General features: G+C 33.0%; 1 protein-coding gene across 1 annotated transcript in view; it reads left to right on the top strand.

Moving 5' to 3' along the window:
• Positions 1-18,197, top strand: part of LOC148607547 (mediator of RNA polymerase II transcription subunit 13-like) — a 35,363-nt gene that overhangs the window by 3,462 nt on the left and 13,704 nt on the right. Inside the window, exons 4-22 of the mRNA XM_088545838.1 lie at positions 383-466; positions 811-956; positions 2,431-2,592; positions 3,129-3,465; positions 4,185-4,271; positions 4,582-5,301; positions 6,855-7,077; positions 7,666-7,714; positions 8,021-8,154; positions 8,719-8,800; positions 9,584-9,735; positions 10,010-10,173; positions 10,725-11,416; positions 11,961-12,086; positions 13,028-13,198; positions 14,350-14,447; positions 15,066-15,315; positions 16,031-16,090; positions 17,631-17,780. Of these exons, the coding sequence (XP_088401964.1) occupies positions 383-466; positions 811-956; positions 2,431-2,592; positions 3,129-3,465; positions 4,185-4,271; positions 4,582-5,301; positions 6,855-7,077; positions 7,666-7,714; positions 8,021-8,154; positions 8,719-8,800; positions 9,584-9,735; positions 10,010-10,173; positions 10,725-11,416; positions 11,961-12,086; positions 13,028-13,198; positions 14,350-14,447; positions 15,066-15,315; positions 16,031-16,090; positions 17,631-17,780 (3,887 nt within the window). The remainder of the gene's footprint in view (positions 1-382; positions 467-810; positions 957-2,430; positions 2,593-3,128; positions 3,466-4,184; positions 4,272-4,581; positions 5,302-6,854; positions 7,078-7,665; positions 7,715-8,020; positions 8,155-8,718; positions 8,801-9,583; positions 9,736-10,009; positions 10,174-10,724; positions 11,417-11,960; positions 12,087-13,027; positions 13,199-14,349; positions 14,448-15,065; positions 15,316-16,030; positions 16,091-17,630; positions 17,781-18,197) is intronic.

Here is an 18,197-nt window from a genome sequence, read left to right as displayed (position 1 = left end):
TTCAGCAAATGCCATGAAATTCTGAGATATTCTTTTTATCCATTGTTTCGGGCTCCCTTTCATTTTATATAAAATTTCTTCATATTTCACATTTTTTACTTTTGTAGGCAACAAATAGTGCAAGCATAATTTGACTTAATTATATATCATGATTATTGCTCTAAGCATGTTGGACTCGAAATGATGTGTTCCTGCTCTTGCTTCTATGAGCTAGCACATGAAAAATCGAGCGCAACGTATTAGATATCCTGAAATGATTATAATATTTTCCATAGGATACAAACAATTTGGCAATGGCTTATCATGGACACCAAAAATGCTTTTTATTTGTACTATAGATTTGTTATATTTTAAATTGTAACCAGATACATTTCTGTTTCAGATGCTTACTGACCAAGGGTTTTGTTAGGTTAGGAAGATGGTTTGTTCAGCCTTATGACACCCATTCTCACAACACTGACAGGCAGTAAGTTTATCCATAGATGATATTTGTAGACCACCACTGTTTCTAGCATTAAGCACTGTTTAATTACCTCAGAGCATGTGTTAACTACATATATAAGCATTTTTTAGTACTAAATTCTAATGGCAATATTTTCTCCTCCAAGTATTGATTTGGGGAGGGGGGGTTGAAAAAGTTCATGTAATAAGGGCCATTGTGAAGGAAAAATGTCATTTTAAAATTGAAAGTATATGCAGAATGAAGTATTCATTTTCCTTACTGTAAACCCTGTACTTTTTTGTTATTTTCTTTCTGCATATTATTCCACATTTCTAAATCTGTATTAAATGTGTTTTCTATTTTTGCAGGACACATCTGTCATTTAGCTTTAACTTCTTCCTCCATGGAGAAAGTTCAGTTTGTGCGAGTATTGAAGTAAAACAACATCCACCAGTATGGAAACTAACAGCTCAACATCTGACCCTTACACAGGAGAATCACAATAACTTTCAAGGTACTTGTATACTTGTTTTTGTCAGGAAGTTTAGGTTGTTATTATCTTTGCAGTCAAGATGTTTCAGTATATTATTGTTTTTGCTTAAAAAGGGAGAGTTGTTGAGAAGAATTCGTATACAAATATTCTCAAGAAGAATATTGAAGCGTTAGCAATGAGACAGTTCAAATACATGGCCAGAATGTAAACAGGAAAGAAAGATGATCTACGTATTCAATGTCGCAAACCAAATAAAAAGCCAAAGCACTAGCAATATAAACTCCTACCAAAAAAAAGAGATTTGATATCATTGCAGTGACAATTCTTATGACAGTGAGACTTCTCCAAACTGGACCCTCAGAAAACCGGTCTTCCCTTCAAACCGGCCATTTTCAAAAGTCCTGGCCGATATACCATAAAACCTGTGTGTTTTGTCTTCAATATACTGGCCACCTCCTAAAACCGTACATCGGCCTGTTTTTCAAAGTTTTAGCTACATAATGCAAGTAAAAACAACCTCTCAATTCCGGCTGACTGTTTATTGTTCACCTGTAATAAATATGTCAACAAAACTGTACATGATTACATAATATTATGTAATTAGAATTTATTCACTGACCACTTTGCATTTCATCAGTGGACAGATGATGATTGAAGGGGGCAGTAGTTTAAACTACAAATTTAATCCAGCCATCACATTTTGTCACTGGTTGGGTGTTAATTGGTGTGAACACACCTCAGCTATTCAGGTTCATTTAATAGTACTGTCAATTAATGGGATCTGTACCAAAGCCAAAACAATAAAGAGGTGAAATCATTAGACTTTGTTGATAGGTAGATAACTAAAACAATACAAATAATTAATTACCATCAATAGCCCTTTGATCTTTAATACACATTCTTTCAAACCGGTTTGCATTATTTTGTTGGCAGTACCGTTAATAAAATCAAATCATTTACAAATGATGCAAGCTTTGAAATGTAATAAAGATCCCAGAGTTTTGAATAGGCATTAAACATGACTCAACCAGCAAACTGACAACGTATAGGGTTTTAGAATACAATAAATGGAAACAACTCTTAGAATGCATTGCTGTTTTTCTCAAAACCAGCCATTTCCTCTTGTCCCAGTGGTGGCCGGTTTGGAGAAGTTTTACTTCATTTAAGTTCTTTGTGCCTTCCACACTCATGGTCCACCCTTTTTCTAACCTGTGCCACTTTTTGTGTCTTTTTTTTTTAACAAACATGAATTCATAAATATAATTGCTAGAAGATAAATGGATTTTGCAAAATGCATTGAATGAAAACCTTTTTCTGGGTCTCATTTGAAAATGTTTGGAAAAGTGTGGCCATATTTTATTGAACTCAGTGATCTTCATACTTACTGGTAAAAATTACTTTATCATATTAATGGTTAGTATTATATATCTATAATGTGATTGGTGATATTTTTCTTTGTTTGTGTGTATAAAATATTGTTAATTTGTTTTGATAGTTATCTTAGCACCATATGGTCTGAATGGAACATTGACTGGCCAGTCATATAGAGATACTGATCAACATGCTCACAAAATACTGGATGAATGGAGCAGGTTTTATCCCATAGAACAGACGGACAAGGATGGAGATCCACCTGCTCTTATAGAAGTTTTAGTTGGTAAGCAAGTTGGATTAGTTACGAGTATGTTTAACAAATATGCTTTTTCAAGAAATTTGTTAACGCATTGTAATATTATATTTTAAGGATATTTTTTGTTACACAGGTGTAAATGGTTTTGTTCAGACCACCCTTTTTGATGTGAGCAAATTTTTTTCTTTGGCTGGAATCGACAGCTTCAAGGTCACTATCCTTAGCGTGATACAGATGACTCTGACATAAAATTACAACACTGGGAAAACTTGATGTAGTGCAAATAAATTTTTAAAAATGACAACTTATTGACAGAACTGTATACGGAACTGGTTTAGGGAAACGTCTATAATGTGGGTTATTCTGTAGAGTTAAAATTCTTTTTTGTTCCTAGAAATCTCACAATTAAACTTAAAAAGATTGGTACGTTTTGTAAAAAATTACGGTTCTTCACTGGTACAATGTCCACCATACGGTATTTGTTTCTGTTGTATTGACTACTTCTATGTATTTTTCTTGATATGGTGCTCGATTAAATCTTGTTTTGATTCACAAATTTTCAGCTGGAGTCCGAATGAAGTATCCATCTAGCTTTGTGTTGTTGTGTGACATAGATGATCAGCTGAATAAGCCAGTGAATACAGCAGCCCCAGCATCAAACTTGCCACACCCACAGCATGTTGTCCCCCATAGTCATCTGACTCCCCCTGCATCACCAGCAGATATGAGCTTGTTAGCAGATCATGGGGCAAAGGGGGGACATGGAGCTTCAGGTTATGGAGGGACTCACCATATGGAGATGAGTTCAGAACTTATTGCCAGATCAGAGAGGGTCTTTTCCAAACGCATTCAAGAGAAGGTCATACAGGATAATTGTATTAACAATGTAATTTCCAAAAGGTGAGAACATTTAAATATTGAAGTGTTTCAAGTGAATTCTTTTGTAATAATAGAATTGTATTAAATGTTTTCTTAGTTTCCTGTATTTTGAAATATGTAGCATATCCGTCCACATGTTAAAATTGGCTTTGTGAAAGTGAAACTGCATTATATTGTAAAAAAAAATATCACATAAAATGATTCTTTATCATGGCCACAAGTTGAGAATTATCACTGATTCTATATTATTTTAGTGTAGAATGAGAAAAGGTGTCTGGAGACAGCAGGATCATGCCAATTTTGATTGTTAAAGTATTATTGTCTGTTGGGTACCAATTTTCATGCTTTCATGAAATTACGTTACAAATGAAAATGAAAATTCCCATTTGTAGTTAATTCATTGAATTCAAGAATTTACGAACTGGGTTTTTTTCACCAAACCATGAATAAATGTACCTTTACAGAACTTGGTTTCCACAATTATTGCACCTCCTGAGCCACACAATGGAGGATTCTGATGAAATTTTATAAAAAGGGTAGGCATCATCCATAGATGTGCATTGAAAATATTTATTGTATCACTGCAAGGAGAGATAACAATCATTAGGGTCTTTTATGTTTTAAATCCAAGTGAAGCAGGGATATTATATTTTTTGGGGGGAGGGTGAAGATTGCTTAAGGAATATTTCTCGGTTAATTTTCATTGTAATGAATACATTTGTTATCCCTTTTATTTTTAGGTCAGCGGAGGCATCCATTGATGACCCTACTTTTGGCATGTGGGATTTTAATGATCCAACAACAAAACAGAACTGTAACTGTTCGAGGTAGGTAAAAAAAATAAATCATGGCTAAATGAAGAAAAATAGAAATACAGTGCAAAAATGGGTTTAAATGTGGTGGCATTATTTATGTGCCAGAAAACCCTTTTCTGGCATTATGTAAAATATAATTTTGGACCCATAGTATATCTGATCATTTCAAATTTTCATTTTACCAATTTTGGGGGAATTTTAACTCCTTCCAGTAGCTGTCTCAGGGGTTTTGACAAGTAGGAAGAAATAGTTGGTTTTTTTTCTTTTTCTGAAGTTATATGGTCTTCATTGTGAATGTGATTTATGCATTGTATAATTGTAGACATCGTTTGTTGAAAAATAAACCTACACTGACTGGTCCAAGTAAGGGACAACCACTACCAACAAGTAAACATGGGAAAGGTGATTCAAAGCAAGAAAAAGGTGAGAGACCACCTTCCAGGCTTGGACGGAGTACTCCTTTTCATCGGCAGTCCACTGTGGGAGATGCTTCACTGGATATAGATCTTTTGGTTCAAAGGGTTCCAGTACAGGGTGTTAATTTCACTCCTGCTCCAGTCTCATCTGCTTTGCCACAGTTAAACAATTCAGGAGAGGGTAACACTGGGATAGAAAGTGTCCAGTCACCAGCAGCTGTACCATCTCCTTTAGAAGAGCCCCATAGTCAGTCTCATGCTAGCCAAAGTGGTGAGCCAACCATGCCTAAACTTAGCCCACATCCTCCTCCTGAAGTTCCTGAAAAAGAAGGTAATGCCACAAAGCCACCAGCAGGTAATGTTGGTAATTTAGTCAATGGGCATGTTGACTTTGCCAAACCGTTTGATGTTTCTACTCCTAAAACAGCAGAGAATGTATTTTCTCCACCTGCAGAACAGTCAGAGGCTAAGAATGCCAGCATAAATCGATGGATTAAGTCAAATCACTTGCAACAGAAGCCAGTTGAAATTCCTGGTATCAAGAGACCTTTACTTCCTACACAGTTGACTGATGGAGACCCATTTGTCACTCAGAATCTCTACAATTTAGACAGACTGAATGTCTGGTAAGTTATACCTTCAAAATTAATAGCCTATGTCCAGAAGATCACACTGGTGTTCAGTGGTAGTTAAGTAGGACACATTGGTATAATGTAAGGCAGTTTTCTATTTAAATTACTCACAAGCCTAGCTAGATTTGTATTGAAATTGGAACTGGTCTATTTCAACTAGCTGTAATACTTTGTCTTAATTAGATCAGACTCTTTGGAAGATATATTTTTTTAATATAGTGGATTTAACAATTGGACGTACTGGAAAAATGTCCTGAATGATTGGAAATCTTTGCAATGAATAAATGGTAGCTCACTATTCAAAATATGAATATATTAAATTTTAGGCTCATTACACTGAGAAAAAAAATAGCATGATAAATTTATTCAGTGTTTAATTTTTCATTGTCATAAATGCACATGCCATAAAATTGATCTAGAGTATTTCTTTTAGCATAGGAACAGCTGTTTATTTGATGTAAATAATTGAAAACTTGATCATATTGATTTCATATCATAATAATGGACTGAAACAATCTTGTTTATGAAGTGCATGCTATTCAGTCATTATTGAAAGTGTAACAGGTGGTTTGTGATGGATCTGTAGAAATCTTTGAGAATCAGTGTTTACACTTTAAAACTTTCTTGATAAGTGGTGAAAAAAGGTACATGGCAAAAGAAAGAAACATTAATGAGTGTTTTTTTTCTTGAATGAATGCTAGAAAGTACTTTAAATCAGGGATGTTTTTTGTTTGTTTGTTGACCACATAAAATCATCCCTGTGAAATTAGTGGTACAATTTTCTAGCTGCTATTTGTTACAGTTGGTGGGTGTAGCCTCTAGTCGGAAGCCTGAGACTAGTAAAAATTGATTCAGGCTAATAAAAAATCTGAAATTGATTGTTCGGTCTAGTAGCTGACAAAGTTTAAGGCAGACTGTTGTTAAAACAATTTGAATTTCAATACAGATATCTAGGTAGCCTTCTGAACAAGTAAAATTGGAATGTTATTAAGGTCATCATACATATAATTGACAGCTATTCAAACTCAAAGGGCCTTAGATGTCAAGTAGAACTTGCAGGTGTTCAGTGGTAATAAATGTCTGACTTCTACATTAAAAAAGCTGAATGTAGTATTATCAATCATCCAAATGCTTACATAAGTTTGTTATTGAATGTGGTATTGGTTCCGTTCTAATTGTGATGACAGTTTCTGAATTCGGAATAGTTCCTGCTATTTCATTTGGGAAACAGCATGATGATTTATTTTCTCACAACAGTAGTTAAATGCATGTATGACCTTCCAAATGTTACACGTGTTTGTAAGTTTCAACTTTAATCTGTGATTGATAAAGGGGTAATGAGAGTTCTCAGGCTCTGATTAAATAAATTCAAGAGGGCACAGATACATTTTGTACATATTACTTGTTCAAAATGGTGTTCTAGATGTTACTTGGTAATGACTTAAAATATCAATAATTTAAATAGTATTGTCAAGAAAACTTATTTACTTGTGTCTGTATATGTCTTTTAAATGAAAAATCACTAGACTTCAATTTTCACTTTCAAGGTTAAACATCCCAGTTGTTAAGAAGCCAAAGTATGAGCCTCTTTCTCCTGATGGAGATTCACCAAATCTCCAGAAATTGAGAAATTCTCCCCAGTCAATGGAAGATGATCCATATGAGTTTTCTGATGAAGCATCTATCAACCCTGCTACTATTACTAACAGGAAAATGAGAGATAGTCGTGAAGAAGGGTTTCACAACAAAAAATCTCCGTATGGAAGAATGGTAGGACATAAGTAAAAATTTATGTTTTTAAATAGATTATCTATCTAGATACTCTCTTCCCTGAACCAGTTGAGGATGAACTATTTCATGCTGCTGGTTATGTAATAGCTGTGTTTTGAAGCTTTTATGTCTTTTTTTTAGAACAAAATTTACTATAATTGAGCTGCAACTATATTTATACATCAAGGTTGTAAAGGTAAAAAAAAATTACTGTAGTCATTTTTTAATAAACAGTAATTTCTTGAGTTCTTTCTTATCCTGAATCTAACTGTTCAGACTTTATTTTGTTACATACTGGTTTCCGATTTTCAAATTATTTGACCATATACGTTCTGCGTTGGAAACCAAAGTTGTATCAAATATACAGTCACAAATCAAATTCAGATATGTCTAGCTATTCAGGACTGGACCTATAAATATAGTAATATCAAGCTGCAACCATTAGAGAATTTAACTGTTATATGGCCTTTCCTTCTCAATTGAAACTATCATATTTATTTAAATTCTAATGACAAGGACAGCTGCAATGTGAGAAATCTGTGATTTCAAAAGCTTATCTTTAAAAAAGAATGTATTGTAATATTGCAGGAAGATGATTTTGGAAGACTAGATTCTAATAGAGATGATAAAGGAAATGGTAGGTCAATTATTCTTAGTATTCACGTTTTGATTGTGACAGTGTATGTATAAGATTTTAAAAATTACCATGAATCATGTTTCTTATGCAGTATATTTATTTATTTTACAGATGCAAGATAGATACATTACTTGAAATCAAAAGTTTTCATCTTGATTTACATGTCACATCCAAAAGTATTTAGTATCCCAAATTTTCCAAAAGAACAAACTACTTAAAAAGATGTATGTGAACTTTCATGATTACTAAATCGTTCAATTTTCTGTCTATTGATACAGTTTGATTTATAGAGAATGTTATTTACAGAGCCTAGCTCATTGACGTCACCTCCGGCAACTCCGAACACTTTGAAGGATAGCTTGATGCAGGTTAATGATTTGGTTCCTAAGAAAACTGATCTAGACCATATATTTGAGTCAGACTCTGATAATGATGATCCTGTAAGTATCACATTTAAATAAATTCAAGATTGTTTTATTTTTTTATTATTATTATTATTATTATTATTATTTTTATATTTTTTTATTTATTTATTTATTTTTTATTTTTTTTTTGGCACACTTGAAAAACTCATTTGATTTCATCATGATTAACTATGTACATGTATTTATTTTTTTTTAAAATGGACAGTTGGTGAAATGTATAAGCTCTGTTGATAATATATAGAGAGTCAAATAATTTCCACATGTTGTTTTACTTTAGGGATTACCAAAAATTAATCTTGATCAGGGGATTTAAGATGTGATGAATTGTGTGTATTGCAGATTTTGTTAAAGACTGTAGAGAAAAAATAATTTAAAATCAGTGATTGTTAAGAAACAGCCTTTAGCTTAACTTCAATCATATTATGAGGGGTCAATAAAGAACAATGAGACTGAGCAAATCATGTGAGATAAGCAGATGTATGCATAAAATTAATATACCAAGTTCCTGTTTTAAAAGAATACATTGTTGACCATATTTCAGTTAGGATCTCATTTAATATATGATTACAAATTTTACAGTTTATATCAAATACTGAAAGTGCTGTCTCTGAAGATATTAAACATACCAAAGTTCTGATGGCTCCTACAGAAGGAGTTATTGGTAAGTTGTTAAGCAGTTGATTAAAATTAAACTACTTTTTAGTCAAGCCAGATGTGTTTAAGAATTATAGATGGCGAAGTTGTCTTAGTTACTAATTTAAGTGCCACCTTCTTTGGCTTATGGCTTGATCTCAGATGCAGGTACTAGATCTTGTCCAGCTCTCCATGGTAGCAAACACTATGTCTGCAAGCAGTAATGCTGGTTATAAATCCATGGGTCGTTTGTTATCATCTAACCTTTAAATGAAGCCATCATTAGTTCTCAAAAAAATCAGCAACTCATCTTAATTAAACATGTTACATGGATGATACAAAATAGTAAAGATTAAGTTTTTGCAAGAATCAGGCAAAATGGGAAACATTAAAATCATGCATGTCAAAATCCTACTGATATGATCATATAATCTCAAGAGTGCTTCCTCTATTTGAAAATACCATAATTTGATCTTTGTATCACTGGATTTGCTCCGAGATTTTTTAAAAGAATGTTTTTGACAGATTTACCTGCTCTTTAAATGTTCATTTTCAGAGCATTTCTGTGAAATTATAACTCAATTTACCAAAATGATCAGAAAAATTTTGTATTTTTTCCTTGATTCTGATGGTGCAAATAGTCAAATTCAACTTTCAAAATGGTAGGTTTTTTCTTCCTGTGTATCAACCACCGCCTGCTTCTTACTGAAACTGACACTTAAAGCTTATTTCTTTCTGTTGGTATTGTTATATATTTTGTCTTCAGTTCTTATGTAGGTGTCTAAGAAATGAATTATAATATCTGTTGTAGCTTCATCTGATTTGATTCGAATGTATCCAACTCCACCATCAAATAATCCTGAGATATCCCCAGCAAGCTACCACCATGAAGCTGTAGAAACATATGAAAGACCTGTCATCAAAAAGGAAATTAATGTTCCTTCTATGGAGGAATTCTTTAAGGTATGATTTTTTACCCAGTGAGACAAATCATGTACATGTGTACATGTACTTGTACAATATGTACTTCAGATATTAGTGCACTGTTATTTAGTTCCAATTCAATTGTGTGTGTGTGTAGGATAATTTTTCAGGAGGAGGTTGTTAAAGATTATCACATATAATTTAACTTGCTTACATGCATGCAGTCCATGTCATCTTTATTTCATATTGAAAGTATGACTTCATACCTTCTTATTTTGATATGGAGTAAACAAGATCTGCTTCTTATTTTCAGGATGTTCCAAGTGTGTTTCAGCCTCCTGAACAAGATGAATTTGTCAGTTCTGATAAATACTCAACTGTGACTCTGCCAAAACTGTCTCCCATTCATCATCCACCAGACTATAAAGCCTCCTGGCAGTATCCTATGCCTATCATGGAGAAACCACCTCCCAACAGGTATGTTACAGTAATAAAAATCTAGGGCTGTCAACAATGTAAACTCTAGCTTGACAACCAGTGAAATAGTGATTGAGATCTATGAACATAATTTAATATCTTCTGATTTTTGACAGCCTAATACTTCTAGTTCCTTCATTAATCCATTTTAAAGTTTCAAAGCAGAGAAATTGTAATTTTAAAGGGGAGACTTGAAACTCCTCCTAAACTTGAAGGAGTTAGATAAAATTCTGTTTGCAGGAAGTTATTCCAGGCTGGACTTGTTTGTTGTTTGGTCCATACAGGTAAACAGAGACACTGAATGGTCCTAGGTCATCAAGCTAGACCATATACATACTTTGTATATCGACAAAATCTGTAATGCAAATCAAAACTGTATGCAATAGATTGATACAAAATAAAAATAAAATGACAGAAAAAAACCATGTCGGTTACATTGGGTTGATACTAGCGTAGCAAAATCTTAATATATAATATCTCAAAATATTTAATGAAATCTGTGCAGTATTTGATGTGTATACTACTTGGTAAAATGACTGTGAACATTGTAGTTACAACATACCGTCCATAGAGAATATTCCAAGCTTGCCATCCCGGATGAACTCCAGTGCAATAGAATCATCGCCTGCAATGTTTCAAACACCTAGTGTAGGAACACAAAGAACTCCAATGAGTTATGAACTGCAATCTCCAGCATCTAATGCTTCATCTTATCTGAATAAGACTCTGAACTCTGTTGATAACCAAGGGACAAATAATCAAATAGCTGAAGTGCATAGCTTGGTAGTGAACATTCTCCTAATGGACTCTAGACTAAATGTTTTCAAGGATGCTAATTTTGATAGTTGTAATTTCTGTGTGTGTAATGGAAATATTAAAGGTGCTGATACAGGAATCCTCATTGAGGACCCTACGGGTGAAGCCCAATACAGTTGTACATGTGGTTTTAGTGCTATTCGCAATAGACGATTTGGAATTAATGCTGGTCTGTTTTATGAGGATGAAGTGGACATTACGGGTGTTCGAAATGATCGATTTGATCGACGGAAACCTGGATTGTTATCCTTAGAATTCAGTGGTGAACATAAAGGGGATGACCCTAACATTTTAGTGCTGGAACTGTTACTAGGACAGTTCACTGTTCCTTACCCTTCACATTCATCATCTCAGTTGTTAATAAGGCTAGGCATGGAAACGGATACTTCATACGCTTCGGTATCAGTGGATGATTTTCCATTAAAAGGTTTGTAAAACTCAATTTTATGAATTAAACTTGAAATGTACCTTTATTTCTCTTCATTCATTTTGATAGTGTGATTTACTCATCTAAACTAGATTTTATTAGGCTTTGCCTACAACTTAAAAGTCTTTAAGTTCAGAAGGGATACTAGACTTCTGGTGGCTTTTTCCTGTCTGAATGGCATTTTTCCAGTTAACTGTCAGACCACAATACTTCCAATAGACAGGGATGATTTTTTTTTTCTTCTTTTTTTTTTTTTGCTTTTTAGCGGAATTCCACTAATTGAAATCCGATTTTACCATTCCAATTCCCTTTTTTTTAACTGTATTTATTTCCGATTTTACCATTCCAATTCCCTTTTTTTTTAACTGTATTTATTTCCGATTTTACCAATTTCTGCTTTGTTTGACAATTTCGTAAGATCATTTCTGCATGATAGACTAGGTTAGATGAATTATGTATAACAGCAGATTTGGGTGCAAAGCATACTTCATTTTGTTAAGAGTTTCAAATTTTATAATGCATGGATCTGATTATTTCTTGTCAGATGGTAATGAGGTGTCCTACATGGCTTTAGACCAGGGCCGTCAGGCCATGGAACATTGTGTTTCTACAAAAATTGATGATCCTGTGATGAAATCTACATGTCTACATAAATGGCAATTTTTGAAAGGTATGTAAAATTGTTACATAGATAGTAGTGATATTTACATAATGTTCTCTGTGTAAAAAATTTTCATAACACCAATTTTCATGGTTTTCATGGGTAGGTCAAACCACGAATTTGGTTCCCAACGAATAGTAGATTCCCATTGATGTGTATACTGACAACTTCAAAACCACAAATTCAAGAATCCACAAACTTGTGTTTCTTCCCTGATCCACAGAATTTGTTATTGAAGAACTTTCACAGAAGTGTGTGATGTAACAAATAAAGTAGAAAACCTATATAATAAATAGGATAATTACAGCCAGTTGAAATAGACCAGTTCCAATTTCTAGACAAATTTATGTAGACTAGTGAGTAATTTAAATAGCTGTTTAGGCTGACTTTTAAGTTTGAATAGCTTTCAATTAGGAATGGTGGATAGCAAATTTAAATGTTAAGGTCAACATAATTGACAGCTATTCAAAATTAAAAGACAGTGTCGAAAAGGGGCCCTGTGCTTCACATTCCAGCCAAAAATGTCATGTTAAAATCAGAATTTTTTTTCAAAGAGTTAAAGAATTGCCCATTGAAATTTCGAATCTCATTAAAAATGGCCCTTCTCTAAATTATTATCCCAATTACTGGTTTACCGTATCTCCTTTGCCTTGCCAATGATTAAAATTCTTTATATTGTCTGTGAAAGTTCACTACAATTGCACAATGTTTGACTTCAATCAATTGATTTTGCATTGCATGTCTATTTTTACATAGATATTTTCAAAATTTGTTGTTATTTAATTAAGTTTCAGGTTTGTTCAAACATTGTTCAATACACTTGCACAATGTCTGAATTTAACCAATTGATTTTGTATTGTGTGTGTATTTTTAGATAGATATTATCAAATTTTTTGGGTTTTTTTTTTTTTTAGTGCAGGAATCATTACTTTCTTATGATCATATTTTAGGTGCTACTAAAATACCTCTGAATCCGCAAGACTCACAGCATCTGCTCAAGTCTTTACAACCAATTCTACAAGACGCAATTCAAAATAAACGTGTCACAAGGTTATGGGAACAGACCTTTAAACTGGCTGGTCCTCTAACATGGAAAGAATTCCATCAGCTGGCTGGCAGAGGTTTGTATATATACATATATATGAATGCTATATCAGTTGATTGGGACTTTTAATGTAGGGATGTTTTGTGCATCATGCCCATTGACTCAGTTTGACTGTTATTGTTTATGTACAAGTGCAGGCTGTTTTTTCTGGAAGCAGGAAGGACTTCTGTGTAGCTGGAGGTTCAGCTTTTTTAAAACCTGAATTTTTCATTACAATTGTTTTTTAAGGTCTATTTACTTATGATTCAGTTGATTTCTGCGTTTTTGAGGCTTTAAAGAATTAGCCCTGTGGAAGGAAGTGGAATGTACAATATTATTTTTAGAAGAGAAGAGAGTATTTTTTTTTCTTTTTCTACGTTCTTTCCAACTTATAATTTGGAAATCTGCTTTTAATCTTGACCACTTTTTAGAAAATGTGTTTAATTACAGTTAATTAGAATTGCATATATTGCCTTGAATCATATTCTGAAATCTGATTTTGAAATGTACTTATACTCGGCGTTACATAAATAATATACTGTTAAAATTTGAATAAAAATATTTTCTACGACTTTATTGACACCAACCGTCGTTTAAATTGTCTTAAATGACTTGCACATTCGTTTAGCCAAACAGCTTCTCAAAAACAAGTCGCTTATTAGCTTAAATCATGCGTAACAAATCCTTACGGGAAAATCCCATACTAATATCCGCCATGTTGGTTTTTACGGGATGATTTGTTTACAAACGAAGTTCGTAAGTTCCCGTCGAACTCCGGTGACAATCGTCTGCTTGATCAACTTCTCGGTATTGTACGTTGTTCGCGTAAAATAAATCCGAGATATCCGAATAACGCCGAAGTGCATTCTGGGTTCTTCGGTTTTTGGACAAACCATTTAAACGTAAACAACATCTCCTAGCAACCCGATCACTGTAAACATGGCCGACTTTTTACAATGTAAATATTGGCACCTACAATTAAAATCTGACCGGAATTTAACGATTCAATGTTTAGGGAGAAGCTGTTTGGCTAAACGAATGAGCAAGTCATTTAAGACAATTTAAACGACGGTAGGTGTCAATAAAGTCGTAGAAAATATTTTTATTCAAATTTTAACAGTATGTTATTTATGTGACGCCGACTATAATGTCATTGGTAAAGGAAAATGTAATTTTTTGGTTTTATAGGTTCAGAAGAGAATTCTTCACCTCAGCCTATACCAGCATTACTAGTTGGTAATGACAGAGACTGGTTGTCTATATCACCATATTCTCTTAGATTCTGGGTAGGTGTATTTTATTTATTCTATTCACAGACATGACATTTTTTCCCATTTTTTAGCAAATTCAAATTTTACTGTTTCATTTCTTTTGTAAGTTTCCTACTGATTTCACCAATTTCCACTATTTTAATTGATTCATAAAATCATGTCTGTATTCAAACCGCAAGGCAATTCATTTTTTACCTAATGATCAAGGTGCTTCAAGGATCTTACAAAATCTCGGTGTACCAAAGAAAAAGTTGGTGATGAAGCAATGTCCATGATCCAATCGGTCCTTCATACACAAGTAAAAAAAACTTAGTACATTTTAATGTAACATAACAACTGTAGCCCAACATACAAAATACCAAAGCAGTAAATGCACAGAAATATATTGAATCTGGTAATCAAAACTTTATTGATACTATTGTTAGTATTGATGGACTTGATCATTGTCAGCTACAGAAAGTAGGTAGTTCTTTTATTATCTTGCATACAATTTTAATTGGTTATTTTCTTTCATTTTAAGGCTAATTATCTTAAATAACAAGCATCCATCAAATTTTAATAGAGGTGCCTCCATACCGCCCTCACAATTAATTCTGGAATAGCCCTTGTCAGAAAAAAAATTTTGTTTTCCAGGAGAAACAATTCATGGAGCCATATGGCAAACAAAGGGATATTGCTTATGTTGTTCTTGCCCCAGATAATAATTATGTGATAGACTATGTTAAAGTATTCTTCAAAGAACTCAGTAATGTGTATGAACTATGTCGGTTTGGACGTCATGCTCCATTTGCCAAAAAGTTACGTGATGGTATCATGAGAATTGGTAAAAAGCAGGCAGCATCAAAATCGGATGAACCAGAGGAAGACTGGTTCAAACAAATTGGTGAGTTTCAGATTTGTACATCAAAATACTCTTAACTTGTGTATGTAGTGATTTTTAAAGTAAATCTGTTTACTGTTATCCCTCAAGCCAAAAAAGCCACATGTGAATCATATGAAGTGTAACAAATGATTATCATCTTAATTGAGGATATGTTTCTGAATACATTTGACTGTTATATAATCTTGTATTATCATACTTTTGTAAAAGAAACTAGGACTGTATAATTATTCATGATAATCATGTTTTTCATGAACATATGAAAATCTTGACTATCATTCGTAAATTGTCATATGTTGCACTTTTGGCTGTGTCAATAGGATTTGTATTTTTTTCATAAAGGTTGTGCCTCGTATGTTCAATGTAGATGTACATGAATGAAAATAGTCATAGTTGAACACTTACACAGGGTGATTACAAACAATAGTTTTCACACTTCAAGTCCAAGTGAAAGTAGAGGTTTTTCAATGACAGTATGACTATTTTCATCTTGTTTTGCTGTTAGTTTATATAATATAAATACATGCAACTGTCAAGAGTATTTATATCCTTTGACAACATCTGTGCCTTAAACATATTACCCGTGTAAACTTTATTTTTTTCATGTACATAAACATGAATCTGATTTTCTTTTGCGTTTACACTTATTTTGTCCACTCAAAACTGGTTACATTTTAATTACAAAATCCTGTAATTTTTTTTTAATTTTTCATTTCAGGTGAATCTCCATTGTCAAATAAGCTAAAGTTATTTTCTCAAGTCTGCACTTCCTGGCTAGGTAAGTGTTACACATTATAATAGGATGCATATAATACTCAGTTGAGAGCGATATTTCCTGTTTTTATGAATGAATAATGTTATTAATATTTTATTTACTGATTAAAAAACAAGCCAAGAATAAACGTTTTCTTTGAAACAAATGATGATTTAGATACATAATTAGTCCATTCTTGATAAGCATGAAATACTTGTTAATGGTCATTTAACTTAATTAGTTAATCAGTAGCATAGCTAATTCATTTATATTTTATTCTTAGTATATGGGTGGATGTTCAGGTCTCTTGACAAAATATACAGTTTAATACAAAATATCAATATAACTTCTATGGATGGCTCCCCTGGTGAAAATGTTCCCTCCCTGTAGGTACCTCGTATCTTTTAATGGAACAGCCCTAAGAGATACTTCTATTAATGCAGAATGTTAATTTTCAAGAGTTGGTGAAAATGGATATTTCCTAGGTGGTTCAGTCCCATCTAATGTCTCTATTGAAAAAAACAAGTACTATCTTTAAAAAAAAAGATAGCCAACGCTGTGAAATTTTGTTCATTTTAATTATAATTTCTTACATTTCATTCAAGAAAATAACACATGGCACGCAATTTCAATTACTGATATAGTTATTCCTAACACCACTGAGTTATCAGCATTTGGCCAATGGGGAAACAGAATTGCCATCAGGTGACTTCCGTTGTCATAGAAGAGCCTCTTTCAGGTCAAAGGGTAAAAAGCAAAACTCTACCGACTGTGTCAGAATAAAAAATATTGTCAGTCCTGAACAAATAATGTTGAAATTTTGACTACAATCAGGACCGAGCATTTTCACAAACTTTGAAATTAGATATTCATTGTAGTTTATTTAATGAATGTATTTGATTTCTGATTAGTTTATATGCTGTAACCTAATTTGGGTCCGTTTACGCTGAATAATCTGTGAAGTGGATTATGTTTCAGCGTAAACGGACCTTAATTAGGTTATAGCGTATAAACTAATCAGAAATTGAATACATTCATTATATTTTAATTAAAATTTTTTAAAAAATGATATATCCATCACTTTTATTAACACTGAGTAAACAGCAACTTTAATTTTCCCACCGTGTAGTAATGCTAGTGGTGTCGTGTAGTAATTCTAGTAAACAAATTGGCCGCAATTTTAAAATCAGCGACAAGATGCTGTCATTTCATCACTGGGAAATGTTCAGTTATTTTCCAAAATTGAAGACACAGTTATTAAAGCAGGAATTTTACTTTTTCAAGTAAACAAACTGTTACTAGATTTTTCAAAAAAGGGTCTTTTTTTTCCCCCACTACTTGGGGGTTTTCTTAATGTATATCACTTTTCTGTTTGAGAGCATGGCAGAAACACATAGAAGTATGGTAGAAGTACCAGTCTTTGTTCTAAGGCCTTAGAAAATAAATTTCCATTCGAAACTTGAAGATGTAATAAAATCCAAAGGCTCTGATGCACACTACGATGTACTTCACTGTATGCCTAAGATGTAAACTAAATGACTGATATTTCATTTTCCTTTTGTAGCTCCGTTACTAAGCCAACAGACACTTGACCAATCTGTATTTGAGCCAAACACTAACTACAGGGCAGGGTACAAACCATCAGAACCTAGTCAAGTCACTTCTGATCATGTGTTCACAGTTCCACAGACTAACAATGTCTCTGAGGATAAGGGTATGTATTTATAGTCTTATTTTTGCAAAATCTCATGATTACCAAGAGACTGCAAAAATTGAATTTCAATTTATCTTTACCTCAAGTAGCTTGAGATTAATAATGAGTTTCCCATGTACCTCTTTAGTTCACAAAAAATTCAATTTAACACAATAAAATTCACATTTTTGATGCAAATTTCCAGATGTATGGTACATCAATTACAGTAAATCATGATTTGATTCAGAGCTGGTTGTTACAGACATATATTGGAGATAGTGTTATGATTAGTTGGGTGACTGTCCAGATAAAATGTCTGCATGTAATTCACTTGTTAATCCAATGCTTTTTTTTTATAAAATGGTTGTTGAAGTAAGTACAAAAGACAGTACAAGTTTTAATGTTAATATTTTTCAGACATGATTTTTTCATGCTTTT

The sequence above is a fragment of the Perna viridis genome, chromosome 9, assembly GCF_037379345.1.
Source record: "Perna viridis isolate PV_CMFRI_1.1 ecotype Kerala chromosome 9, ASM3737934v1, whole genome shotgun sequence".
Classification (NCBI taxonomy): Eukaryota; Metazoa; Mollusca; class Bivalvia; order Mytilida; family Mytilidae; genus Perna; species Perna viridis.
This window is presented reverse-complemented; position numbering and strand designations above follow the sequence as displayed.